This window comes from Conger conger, chromosome 15 (genome assembly GCF_963514075.1).
Source record: "Conger conger chromosome 15, fConCon1.1, whole genome shotgun sequence".
NCBI classification, from domain to species: domain Eukaryota; kingdom Metazoa; phylum Chordata; class Actinopteri; order Anguilliformes; family Congridae; genus Conger; species Conger conger.
This window is the reverse complement of record NC_083774.1, coordinates 35,199,576-35,213,856: the sequence shown is the minus strand read 5'-3', so window position 1 is coordinate 35,213,856 and position 14,281 is coordinate 35,199,576. Positions and strand designations below refer to the sequence as shown.

The following is a 14,281-nucleotide window of genomic DNA, read 5'->3' as shown; positions in this document are numbered from 1 at the left end:
GTAAGGAATGTGAGAAAAGGGGGGCTCCAGGAATCATTCTCTAGCTCTCCCCCACAGGCATGTGTGCCAAAAGGTGGGGGCTAACAATGCATGCTCCAGGAGGGGGAAGTCAGCGAGCTGACCAGCGCATGACACCAAATGTTACTTATGACTGGCTTACAAAAATCTATTAAGCTTCAAGATGAGAGGCCATATATCCCTGAGGGATGCAAGTGCAATCCAGGGCCACAGGCCTGCGGTGTTGTGGAGAGAATATGGGGAGCAGGAGGAAGGAAGACACACAGGAAGACACACGTTTACAGCCTGGTTCACTGGCTGCCTGAGAGATAGATTCCCCATTCCAGGAAGGCAGGCCTCACAAATACAGGGCGTCTGCTTCTCTGTTTCTCTGTTTCTTGAGGATTAAGAGGATTTCATATCCATTTCAAATGCCATATAAATCTCTTCTCTAATCCAGTGATGATACAATCTGGGAACACCCTTCCCGTCACCTTCTACCAGCTGTATGTGATGACCTTGCAAATGTGAAAGCATTTACTGGTAGGCAAGCAAACAAACACAACAAAACAGGTTTCCACACCACAAAAATACTTTCAGCATAGATTCATACTTGCCATGTTATGATCCTGGATTCTGTCTGTTTGATTAAGTCCTTAATTCATTGCACTCGTCTTCCCCTGTGATGTTTGTGTCTTTATGTAGTTCTGAGCCTGAGTCACTTGTCCTGTCTGCATGAATCATTATTCGGAATTTTACATTAACGGCATTTTGCATTGTGCAGTTGATAAGACTAAGCAGGTGATAATCCTCACCTGGAGCAATGCAGGGTTAAGGGCATTCACTTTCCTTATGTATTGGGGCTTTTTGCAGAAAAAAGTGGGACAAGGTCATTTATAAATGACAGTTACCTATATAAAAAAAAAAAGGTAATAATAATGTGTACCATAGAGGGTGAAACTGTTTGATAATGGCCAGCTACATTAGTTGTAGCTAATGATCTTTTCATAGTGATGGACCATAATGTACGTTGTTGATTTGGTTCCTTACCGAGGGGTTCAATAAGGGAAGGACACCTCAAGTCACTTAGTTGGAGTAACCTGAGTTATCCTAAATAACGACAAAATGGGCGACATTGACTCAGGTGGTAAGTGCAGCTGTCTGGCAGTTGGAGGGTTGCCGGTTCGATCCTGCCCTGGGTGTGTAGAAGTATCCTTGAGCAAGACACCACCTAACCCCCAAATGTTCCTGATGAACTGGTTGGTGTCTTGCATAGCAGCCTATCACTGTTGATGTGTGAGTGTGTGTATGAATGGGTTAATGAGAGTACAGCGCTTTGGATAAAGGTGCTATATAAATGCTTCTGGGTGGAAGCTGCAGTATATTTATGTTTCAAGACCGAGTAGTCTGGGTCAGGGAGGGAAGAAGGAAAAATAGAGGGAGAAAGGGGAAGAGGACGAAAAACTAGGCCTGTAACGGCCTGTAGCGTGGTTAAGGTACATGACTGCGACACGCAAGGTCAGCAGTTCGATGCCCAGTGTTGCCACAATAAGATCCGCACAGCCGTTGGGCCCTTGAGCAAGGCCCTTTGTCATGTCTAGGAAACGACAGAATTCAAAGTCCAATCTCTAATTTGTAGAAAAAAAACTTCACGAGGGAAAAAACACCATGGCAGCAAGCTCTTCAGAAAAATCTGACTTTATTAGCACAAGTGCACAAAGCCGGATCAACTCTGCAGAGTTGAACCTCGATTGTCAGTTTTACACCCATTTTATACACTGCTTTCAACATAACTCCTCCAACATCATTGTGGCAATTGGCCAAATTACAATTTTGCTTTGTAAGCTATTCTTTAAAAATAAATGTTCTCTTGTCAAAAATAAATGACATTTTGCTTTGTAAGTTATTCTTAAAAATAAATGTTCTTATCACATTGTACTGGTATACAGCTGTTCTGCAAACTGTCCTTGACAAAGATAGCCCACAAAGCAAGACATCCTGCCCTGCAAGCTGGTCAAGACAAACTGCTTTTTAACAAAGAGGAATCATAAAAGATGAATTATGCAAAGCTTGGTGCTATTATGTACTTTCCAATTTTCCTTTTAAGCATACATATTATTTTATTCAACTCAGGTTACATATGGGTCACTGTGTACTTCTAGCACAAATTAGCAGTTAATCAGTTTGAAAATATACAGGCATACTCAATCATACTTTAATATTTGATTAACGGAGGTAGAACACCTTGTTCTGTGAATTTTTCCTACACCTTAACCCTGCATTGCTCCAGGGGAAGATTGTCTCCTGCTTAGTCTAATCAACTGTAAGTCACTTTGGATAAAGGTGTTAGCCAAATGACATGTACTGTAACATCAAAATAAGCTTACTTTCTTAATTTTGGGGGTACATTGGTCGTGATGCAAAGGTTGTGAGTCCGATCCCAACCTGAGACATGGATCATACAAATTTTTGTTATTTTATACTTTATTCATTTTTATTCATGTTAAATTGGCTAAACATATGAAATTCTATATGAATATATGATATTACAATATTTACTGTTAAGTATAACCATAATACATTACTACAAACAAAAATATTGCATGATCAGATCTTATTAAATTGCACAAAGTATTGATATGACTGAAAAATTTGGCTCTGTTTCTAAGAAATGTCTTTTGTGAAACCTTTAATAACATTCCACAGAATCCCAGCATTTCCAATGTGTCTTTTGATTCATATATGGTGAAAACTTTACAGCGCCATCTTCTGAGTCAATGCAGTATGGCGGGAATAGTACGTTTGCAGTACACAAATGAATGGTCTGAGATCACATTTGGCCAGATCTCAGCTGTGCTCATTTCTGATGAGAGTGCTTTAGATGTAAATATACAGCCTAACCTTGAATAGGTTTTGTGCCTATATGAGAAAAAAGTATATTCTTTAGATGATGGGTTCAAATTACCACATGAGATTGTTAAACTTAAATCAGCTACAAAATGTTGTAAAGTGACTGATGAGTGTCTGATGTGTGATCCTGTTCCCTGTGAGTTTAATTCATGACAGCATTCATATCTGCACCAATTACTAAACTGACATAAATTTACTTATGTTCTACCAAAGGGAAATATCCACTGAAGCGGACTGCATTTGAACACAGAGACAGGTTGGACAATATTGACTAGTGGCTGCAAGTAACATTTGCATGAATGTTTTTGGACCATTCTCATAAAAGCTTAGGGCATGGTGACATATAGTACTGTATCATCTGTAGGTTTTGGGACAGAGAACTTAGTTGATTTTGTTTTGTAGTATACAAAATAAATTACATCATATTACATTTTTCCAAAGCAACTTACAGCTGATTACCCTCATATTGAAATTGAGTTGATCTGATTTAGGAGGGTGGCAGCACGGATGGTGCAGTGGGTAGCACTGCCGCCTCACAGCAAGGAGGGCCTGGGTTCGAATCCCCGTCGGCCGGGGCCTCTCTGTGCGGAGTTTGCATGTTCTCCCCGTGTCTGCGTGGGTTTCCTCCGGGTACTCCGGTTTCCTCCCACAGTCCAAAGACATGCAGGTTAGGCTGATTGGAGAGTCTAAATTGCCCATAGGTATGAGTGTATGAGTGTATGAGTGTGTGAGTGTGTGAGTGAATGGTGTGTGTGCCCTGTGATGGACTGGCGATAAGCGGGTTAAGATAATGGATGGATGGATGGATGATTTAGAAGGCTCATGTGCTCTTAAAAATGATCTAATCCAAACACTTTACAATTCAGTGCATCTGTATGTGGACTGAGCTGAGGGGCATTGTGGAATACACATATCCTAGTGTATTCCAGCTTTCATTTTTTATCAAATTCTCAGAACAAATTTCTCTAGGGCTGGGCAATGGGCCTGTTTTTTGCAGCAGAGCTTGCACACTGGGTACCAGAAAAGGCTGAACAGGAATTGAAGAAAACATACTATATATATCTTCTTCTGTGAGGCTCAGAAAAAAACAGCACCTGGAGAGCAATTAGTTCCATGTGAAGAAATCGTTGAATTTGAAATTGTAGTTTACGTGAAGTTGTAGTTTTGACTTCAATAGGGAAATGTGAGAGAGGCTTAATAAGCTGCAAAACCTCCGGTAACAACTGGAGTTATTGTAATGGTAATGGTTGGCATTAATATAGCTCCTTTATCCAAAGCACTGTACAATTGATGCTTCTTATTCATCTGTTCATACACACTCACACACCAATGGTGATTGTCTGCCACGCAAAGCACCAACCAGCTTGTCAGGAGCATTTAGGGGTTTAGGTGTCTTGCTCAGGGACACTTCTACACACCCAGGGTGGGAAACCCTCCGACTGCCAGACGACCGCTCTTGCCCCCTAGTGTGTGAGTTTGCGAGCTTCTTGGAGAGTGTCGATCCCTGGCCCCCTGGAGTAAATGCAGCATGTCTGCACTAAATGGCAGTATCGGGAAGCCTCGGAATGTTTCTCTGCCTGCTTTACACATCACCACTTGCGTGTTAAATCCACTTTTCACAATCCCCGATTCCACTGATGCACTAATGCATAAATATTAAGTAGTGGCAGCTGGTGGGTTGGAGAAGTGAAGAGGCAGGGTGACGTTGAAATAGAACATTTTTGGCCTATTCACTGTTAAATGGTTAATTTGGGTAACTTTTGGGGGAGGATACAACTCAATTCTACCATTAGCTGGCAGCAAATGCAATATTGTGCACTACTGCCAGATCCTTAAACGTTTAATAACTTGCAATGAAAGGGCAAAGTCACAAAATAATAGAGTTACATTTTCATCACAAAAAAAGGTTTTTCTTTAACAGAGCTTAATGCTGCATATGTCTTTAACAGAGCTTAATGCTGCATACGTAGGGTGCAATCTGTAAGTATTTGTAAGTATGCCATAATTTTAGGCATTTAGGCATAATTTGGCTCTGCACTCTAGTTCATCCATCCATCCATCCATCTTAACCCGCTTATCCTGAACATTGTCGCAGGTGGGCTGGAGCCTATCCCAGCATACATTGGGCGAAAGGTAGGAATATACCCTGGACAGGTCGGCAGTACTCTAGTACACTGGATTTGAAAATGTAACAATGAGTGCAGACTGATTTGAGGGAATTTACATCCACATGGGGTGAAAAGTAAAAATGAAAATAAAAAGCAATCTTGCTTTAAAATTCCAGAAAGGATTTAACTGCGTATTGAGAGTTCAGGTTTGCTTTTGATCACATACAGATTAATTGTAGCTGACATTTAAACCAAGGGTGCCCTAATGTTTGCATCCCACTGTACATTAGTTAAGCCAGGTCATAGACCTGTAAATTATTCAGAAATATCAAATGATTTATAGCAATGCTAAAAGTTTTAACAGCCTTTTTCTTACAGGATGATGAGATTGTCTCAATATAGCATTCAATTTCCTCAACAGAAACAAGACACAATACTGTTCTATGGCTAAATTTAGAAGTAAAATTAGATTGATTAAAAAATCTCCTCATTGTGTTTAGGGTACAAGCACAGAAGAGATGTTAATACCAATAAATCTTTAATACCAATAAATCTTCCAATCTCTCCATTCATTGTGCATATAGCTACAGTACCAAAACAAACATAGCACAATTTCTGGATGTCTATCACAAAAAGTAGTTTACATTAAGTCCTTTTTAAATCTTTGGATATCATTATTGGTAGGGTAAAATGTATGTATTAATTTGAAGGCAACATCTTTTCTTTTATTTATTAAACAAGTGTCTGTGGCATAGCATTCATTCAAAACATAGCTTGAGCTCTTTTTTTCAGCAGGGGAGACATACAATTCCAAATTGACGTAGGGTTTTTTTAAGTATTGCTTAATCAAATTTATCTTAAATGTATTATTCAATGTATAGAGATCGAAGAAATTAAGAACTCAATTTTCATAAGAGTTCATAGCCACACAGAGTAACGAGTCCTATTAATCCATAAGAAATTGAACAACATTGAATCAATGCACTTCGATATTTGAGCATACATAGAGGTAAAGCAGCATATGTCAAGCGTGAGATTGACAGCAGGACTCCATTAAGAGATTGCAAACACTGATTACATTTTGTTTGTGTTTTTCCATAATTTGCTGAAAGCTTAATCCACACCTCGTTTTATCATCCTTATTTATTACGATGGTCAAATAGGATGTTACAAATCGATAAGGTCTCTCAATTTTTAGTAGCTAATGACTCACATTTATTTATATTCAGACATAGTCTTGGACAATTTTGTAATTCAATCTCCAGAAATACACTCAGTCGAGGTATAATCTATACGCAGAACGAGCACGTGAAGTCACGGCGCATACGTGCCTCGTCAGCATTGGTTTCTTCTGTTGTTTGTTCACCTGACGAAGATGGCTGCAGGATAAATATGTAACGACACCAGTCCCTGTAAAAATGTAAAATAATAACTAAGCAAATATGTGTTCTCGTCGTAATACTCTAAACGAGTTGTAATACCATCTTTATGACGCTATTAGCCAGGTAACGTAAACTGTAATTCATCGTATCTCACCTGATTTTCCATGTTAGCTAGCTAAACGTTCCAAGTATATTGGCTAGCAGTGGCTACACAGCTAGCTAACTAGACTATGTAGTTAGCTAGCTAAACACAGTGCATTGCTGTTAATAATGTTTTGGCCTTGATGCTACATTTAATAGTTCGTTCAAGATAGGCTACCTGCAATGTTACATGTGTCTGACATGCATTCTATGTTGGATCACAATGGCACTGAAAGCAGCTTGGTATTCTGCTAACAACCGCCGGCTCAATTGGCTAATGTTAGCTAGCTAACCTAGGTACGCAGCTCCGTGTAACAACCAACGCTGGCTAGCTAGCCAACTAACTAACTAGCTAGCTAGCTAGCTACTGGGCAGATGTACAGAATGTGATTCACTTAATTTACATAGCATAAGATAGTCTCTATAACGCTGCCGTGTTAGCTTGTTGAGTGATGGCACAATCTAGTTCGCTAGTTACTGAAGTTATCTGGGAGTGTTACTCGCTTACATGCTATCTTAAGAACATATTGATAAGAATATCACTTGTATAACTTGACTAACGCTAGTTATGCGAGCTAGCTTGATACTTTAATTGTCGTGTTTTTTATTATTATATTAATTCGCATGTATTTGGTCGGACGTCTTTCAGCGAAACCTGAAGGTCTAACATGCTCATTAACTGCGCCTGAGGCGGAGTGCTTGTTTGACACGGTGGAAATTGCGATACCTGCTATGTAAATTGCGATACCTATATGTATTCGCCTTGTTGGCTCCATGTGTTTCGGTTCGTTACTAGTCAGCAGCTAGATTGTTGTTGATCATCTTGACGTTGTAGCTATGTTAATATCGGAGTCACTAACAACAGGCCGGACTGTGCCCTGTGTTGATTCCTGGGCCGATCGAGGGGTTATGACGCGAGTTATTTGCAAGTCAAACATGTTATTTTGATTAACGTTAGCTAATTTTGCACGCGTCCCACCCAATAACGGAACTTAAAACGGTTCACAAATTCACGACAACTATTTTTCATGTCAGTCAGTAGGTCACGTCTTGGCCAAACTGAGACTGATGAGCGAATACAGTTAAAGGGAAACTCGGATGTTGGGCCAGGTTTCTGGTCGTGACTGTTATTGGTGGGCAGTGGAGCGAATGTGCATTGAGTATGCTGGCTGCCAGAACTAGTCTGCCCAAAACTCAAACTCGCTGCATTCGGTAGCTCATTAGCTATGAATGAATGGAGCATAGAGTAGATTATGTTCGCATTCATATGTGAACCTTTAGCAACGACTGCAATGTACATGAAGAGGACATGACACAATATCGCATGTGTGCTCGGTACGTTATTATTACATCTGACTCCAGCGCGTAGTGTTTGTTTCATAAATACACTTGCGTTTGTCTCATCACGGTTCTGAAAAACGTTCGTATTCTTATTCGGACTCCTGCAGACATTCCCTTTTATTCAGCGTAGCAGCTCCGATTCCCATGTTTATGCTTGCTGACCAGACACTTAAGCTCGACGGAGTAACATGTGACGTTATTAGTCTCAACAGTGGAGACTGCATTCTTTCCATGGGTGGAGCATTGTGGAACTAGGGTAAAACGTGAAAAACTGCATTGTTCCAGCATGCGGAGAGAGAAATAAAAGACCCCACCTCCTACCTTTTCCCAATTTCATATCCATAAAGTTTACAAAGCTGTGAAGTAACGTTAGCCGAATTACAACCATGCCTGAGCGCAGTGTCAAATGAGGTTGCGTGAGCCCCATTGCCTGGCTTAATGTTGTGACCTAATTTCTACCGGTTCTCCATGAAGCTTTCGATATGGCAACCTTGCCTGTATCTCTTGTTGTTTTAAAGTGCGTGTTTAGTCTCTTTCCCATTAATTTGAAATGTTAGATAAACGTTTCGCAACAAGGCAAAGGTGCCAGTTTACTTTTATCTTTAAAAAAATGTTTGATAGGAAGCATGCCATAAGTGCTGTGGAGGCCTGTCACAGTATTTACGTACATATTTTCTGTATGGATATTTCTTTCAAGTTTAACGTCTGATTGGCAGCCCAATAAATGGTTACACGTCTGATTGGTTAAGTAAATGTCATGTAATTGTACGGTAAGCAGGTTTTCAAATGACCTGGACTAAATCCTCCTCTGGATCACAGTATAATAACTTGATTTGAGGATATATAAAAAACAAAAAAACTAATTTTAATGATCAGCTGAATGGAATGGGCTTAATTTCGTTGTGTTGTTGACTGTGTGTAAAATAATAAATATTGTTTGTATTTCAAAGGGTTTCAAAAGTGTGGTGCAATTATATTTATAATCTATTGGTTGCCAAAGCTGCATGCACAGAATGCATGCTGCAAAATATGGGGATAGGTTTTTTTGTTGTTATTTTTGCAAAGCAATGTCTTTGCCTTGCAGGACCCCACTCTAAGCCATGCTGAAGTGGTTCTCCAACGATGGATCCAGCCAGGCTCCCGGAGTAAGTATGAACCATGAGTATTAAAGTCCAGGGGTGATGAATGAAATGCTTGAACTGGTTGTTTTCATGTGCAGCTCAGTGTTTCCCGCGGGAAATTCTTCAGTTGAATGTCGAGAAACAGACGTGCAAAAGTCATGGTTTCGGAATAGCATGAGCACTATTAACTTACTAGCTAGTGAAACATCAGACAGGTTATGCTGATATTTTATAGAGTTAAGGTTAATAATTCACTCTCACCTCGATGTTGGTCCGATTTGATTATGATGGAATGACAAACTGCGCAATGTCATTTTAAAGCATCAACTGCCGCTGTTCGACGTCACCTAGCGGCACAGTCGGATCCTTTTTATTTTTAATCGATTTTAACATTTTAATCCAACGTTAGTTTAGGCGACACCATTTTTTTGTTCAACTATAAACCACTGCGGGAAACACTGCAGTTTTACTTGCCGCCGATACTTCAGTGGCATCCCCAGCCCCCTATATTGGTACCAATGGTTAAAACCTGTATGCCAGTCCTTATACTAAGTCAGTGTTATCGTTCACCCTCCTTAACCGACTCAGTTCTCCCGGTCCTAAAGTGTGGGGAAGGCTGTGGACACGCAGTGGTTATTGTGGGGACGACTCGACGCAGGCGGGCCGGATGTGAGCCGGAGGTGGGGGCGGTTTAGGGAGAGTGCTGAGCTGGCCGGATTTCAGGCAGACGGATGGGAGCCCCTTGTTTCTTTCCCCCTCGCTAATCCCTAACTGACCCCCACCGTCCACCCCCCCCCCAGGCCCCGGCGCCCAGGGACGCCTCCAGCAGCCAGCCCCTGGCCGAGGTGGCCGAGCGGCTGGCCCAGACGGAGCAGCTGGTGGCCCAGCTGAAAGAGCTGATCCGGGAGAAGGACGCCGCCCTGTGTGCCAAGGACGAGCAGCTCACGGTATGGCCACAGGGAGCCGGGCGGAGGGCGGTCTGGCCCCTGCTATGGGAATAAGAATACCTTGTGCCTATGCATTTTTGGTGTGGGGAAAATTTAAGTCCTGCCCCAATTTAAGTTATTGACCGTGAAGAGCCGTAATCATGAATGAAATATGCCCATGCCAAACACATGCATCTCGAATAGATAGTCATCATTTTGGCCAGTAAATGTAAATTCTCTCTTACATAACTGATGGAGGGACAGTCATTTTATTAACTGCTGACTCCGTGTAGGCTAATGTTCGCTTGCACAGGATATTGTTTATCATTTTCACTCCTTCAAATGTGTCCGTCGTGTTATCAACAGGCAGAAAAAGACGCCTGTGAGGCCAAGCTGTCCAAAATGAGGCTTCAGAACCGCGCAAAGATCACCTCCCTAAATGCTCAGCTGGAGGAGCTGAAGAAACACCAGTCTCTGTCTGGGAAGGAAACAAAATCGGAGAGCAGAAAGGTACGGGGCGATCGGGCGACCGGCTGATTATTGAAGCATGAATACTCCGGCAGTGAGCTGGGCGATACACAGCGCTGAGGGAAGCGAGGGTGGGTGGGTTGGTGGGTGGGTTCGCTGGGGTTTATCCTTGTGCTTCGTCCCAGGCCGGAAGCGATGGGGACCCGGAACATTCCTCGGCGAGCCGGGGGAAGGTCCTGCTCCTGAAGAAGAAGGTAGAGGAGCTGGAGCTGCAGCTCTCCCAGAGAGAGGCGGACCTCAAATCCAAGGTGGGGTTCCCCAGCCTTCCAAGAGGTTTCAGAGCTCCCTTCTCCCTTAAGAACCACGGAGATGCTCTGTGCTGATATCAGCACGGTTACCCTGATGATACCGCTACACCGGCGTTTGATAGTTACACATTGATATCAGCACGGTTGCCCTGGTGATACCTCTACACCGGTGTTTGATAGTTACACATTGATATCAGCACGGTTTCCCTGGTGATACCTCCACACCGGTGTTTGATAGTTACACATTGATATCAGCACGGTTACCCTGGTGATACCTCTACACAGGTGTTTGATAGTTACACATTGATATCGGCACAGTTACCCTGGTGATACCTGTACACTGGCGTTTGATAGTTGCACATTGATATCAGCACAGTTCCCCTGGTGATACCTCTACACCGGTGTTTGATAGTTACACAGTGATATCAGCACGGTTCCCCTGGTGATACCTCTACACTGGTGTTTGATACTTACACATTGATATCAGCACGGTTACCCTGGTGATACCTCCACACCGGTGTTTGATAGTTACACATTGATAGCAGCACGGTTACCCTGGTGATACCGCTACACAGGTGTTTGATAGTTACACATTGATATTGGCACGGTTACCTTGGTGATACCTGTACACTGGCGTTTGATAGTTGCACATTGATATCAGCAAAGTTCCCCTGGTGATACCTCTACACCGGTGTTTGATAGTTACACATTGATATCAGCACAGTTACCCTGGTGATACCTCCACACCGGTGTTTGATAGTTACACATTGATATCAACACGGTTACCCTGGTGATACCTCTACAAAGGTGTTTGATAGTTACACATTGATATTGGCACGGTTACCCTGGTGATACCTCTACATTGGTGTTTGATAGTTACACATTGATATCGGCACGGTTACCCTGGTGATACATCTACACCGGTGTTTGATACTTACACATTGATATCAGCACGGTTACCCTGGTGATACCTCTACAAAGGTGTTTGATAGTTACACATTGATATCGGCACGGTTACCCTGGTGATACCTCTACACCGGTGTTTGGTAGTTACACATTGATATCTCCCGGCTTCCCATGGTCCTTGACTATCTTTGGAAACCCTTTTAAATATAGTCCTCCTGAAAAGTGGAAACCTTTTGAAATATAGTCATCGCTGTCATTGAAATATTAATGAGCTAGGTATTAACTAAAACTAAAATACTAATATTCAGACATTAATGTGTCAACCAGAGGCGGGGAACATTTTAAGCACAGACATGAATAGTTTCTTTACGCAATGTTGTACAAATGATAGCAGGAGTCAGGGTGTGTATCTGTCATCCCAGTATGCGGTGTAAAATGAGAAGGGTAGCCTAAGGGCTGGGCGATATAGCTATCGCGGCATAACTATTTATTTTGTAAGCGCTGTAACAACCATCTCCGACAATTTTCTGAGCCAAAGTGTGAAATGCTTCCGAAAAAAAAAATCATAATAATAATATTGTTGTGCCATATTGGCCAGCCCTAGGTAGCCCCAGTGCTCTAGTTTACGTGTTCAAGAGGTACGCTGCTTTTTGTATCCCTGTATAACTATGTTAAAAGCAATTGCATAAGAACTGTGACACGTATGAACGTCAACAATGAGTAGTATCACAAGGTCTGGACCATCGGCCACAGTGATCCATGTTTGAGTCTTCTGCCTCAGACCAGCGAGCTGGACACTCAGCGGGAGCGTGGTGTGGAGATGGACGCCATGCTGGTGGAGAAGGATAAGAAGCTGGCTGAGAAGGAGGCCTACATCGTGGACCTTCAGATGTCTGCTGCAGGAGATGGCACCACGGGCAGAGTCCTTCCAAAGTCACCGGAGGAGCAAAAGGCAAGGAGGGGGCTCGCAATCTGGTGCCTGAATTTAAAGGCGGGCAGGGGATGACTTGTTAATAAGCTGCTTTGAAGTTACCTGATGTGAATTTTTTTATTCTAACCATGAACTTGCAAATGCCCAAATGCAATCAATTATGAAGCCAGCAGCAAAAATATCCTCCATTGCACACATGAATTGGCAAGGCCAATGGAAAAAACATACAGAAAACCGAAATTACATAACCTTCAGAAAGCGACTGTCCCTTCAGTGTGCTGTTTGTTTAGTTTGAACTAAACTAAGACTTGCTAGAATGAAACCGCAGCCTAAGTCATTGCATTTTACTGGTCCCTCCACAATTAGAAGGCATGTGTTTGAGATATACAGTAGTGGGAATGGACATGTTTTATTTGTGACAGCAGTCATCTTAGTTTATCTAAAATGATTTTTTAAATATTCTGCTAGAGGAAATTCCACTAAAAAGAAGTACTACAACTATGTTTAGAGAGGTTTAAAGACATACCGCTATATTATTAGAAGAACAGAGTGCTGTTAATATCAGACTCCTAATATTGCAGAACAGGCTGTTCCTTTCCATATACAGCATTCATCTTTCTGGTTAAATCGACAATTAGGCCTATTTTCATTTTTTTGTTAACCTACCACAAGGTCTGATTTTACAGTGGTGTGAAAAAGTGTTTGCCCCCTTCCTGATTTCTTATTTTCTTTGCATGTTTGTCACACTTAAATGTTTCAGATCATCAAACAAATTTAAATATTAGTCAAAGACAACACAAGTAAACACAAAATGCAGTTTTTAAATGAAGGTTTTTATTATTAAAGGAGAAAAAAAAATCCAAACCTACATGGCCCTGTGTGAAAAAGTGATTGCCCCCTAAACCTAATAACTGGTTGGGCCACCCTTAGCAGCAACAACTGCAATCAAGCGTTTGCGATAACTTGCAATGAGTCTCTTACAGCGCTGTGGAGGAATTTTGGCCTACTCATCTTTGCAGAATTGTTGTAATTCAGCCACATTGGAGGGTTTTTGAGCATGAACTGCCTTTTTAAGGTCATGCCACAGCATCTCAATAGGATTCAGGTCAGGACTTTGACTAGGCCACTCCAAAGTCTTCATTTTGTTTTTCTTCAGCCATTCAGAGGTGGACTTGCTGGTGTGTTTTGGATCATTGTCCTGCTGCAGAACCCAAGTTCGTTTCAGCTTGAGGTCACGAACAGATGGCCGGACATTCTCCTTCAGGATTTTTTGGTAGACAGCAGAATTCATGGTTCCATTTATCACAGCAAGTCTTCCAGGTCCTGAAGCAGCAAAACAGCCCCAGACCATCACACTACCACCACCATATTTTACTGTTGGTATGATGTTCTTTTTCTGAAATGCGGTGTTACATTTACGCCAGATGTAATGGGACACACACCTTCCAAAAAGTTCAACTTTTGTCTCGTCAGACCACAGAGTATTTTCCCAAAAGTCTTGGGGAACATCAAGATGTTTTCTGGCAAAATTGAGACGAGCCTTAATGTTCTTTTTGCTCAGCAGTGGTTTTCGTCTTGGAACTCTGCCATGCAGGCCATTTTTGCCCAGTCTCTGTCTTATGGTGGAGTCATGAACACTGACCTTAACTGAGGCAAGTGAGGCCTGCAGTTCTTTGGATGTTGTTGTGGGGTCTTTTGTGACCTCTTGGATGAGTCGTCGCTGCGATCTTGGGGTAATTTTG

General features: G+C 42.0%; 1 protein-coding gene across 1 annotated transcript in view; it reads left to right on the top strand.

Annotated features, from left to right (window-relative positions):
* Window positions 1-6,414: 6,414 nt before the first annotated feature.
* Window positions 6,415-14,281, top strand: part of si:ch211-220f16.2 (golgin subfamily B member 1) — a 47,283-nt gene continuing 39,416 nt past the window's right edge. The window contains exons 1-6 of the mRNA XM_061221213.1: window positions 6,415-6,520; window positions 8,964-9,024; window positions 9,801-9,947; window positions 10,293-10,436; window positions 10,580-10,702; window positions 12,390-12,565. Of these exons, the coding sequence (XP_061077197.1) occupies window positions 8,980-9,024; window positions 9,801-9,947; window positions 10,293-10,436; window positions 10,580-10,702; window positions 12,390-12,565 (635 nt within the window). The 5' untranslated portion in view covers window positions 6,415-6,520; window positions 8,964-8,979. The remainder of the gene's footprint in view (window positions 6,521-8,963; window positions 9,025-9,800; window positions 9,948-10,292; window positions 10,437-10,579; window positions 10,703-12,389; window positions 12,566-14,281) is intronic.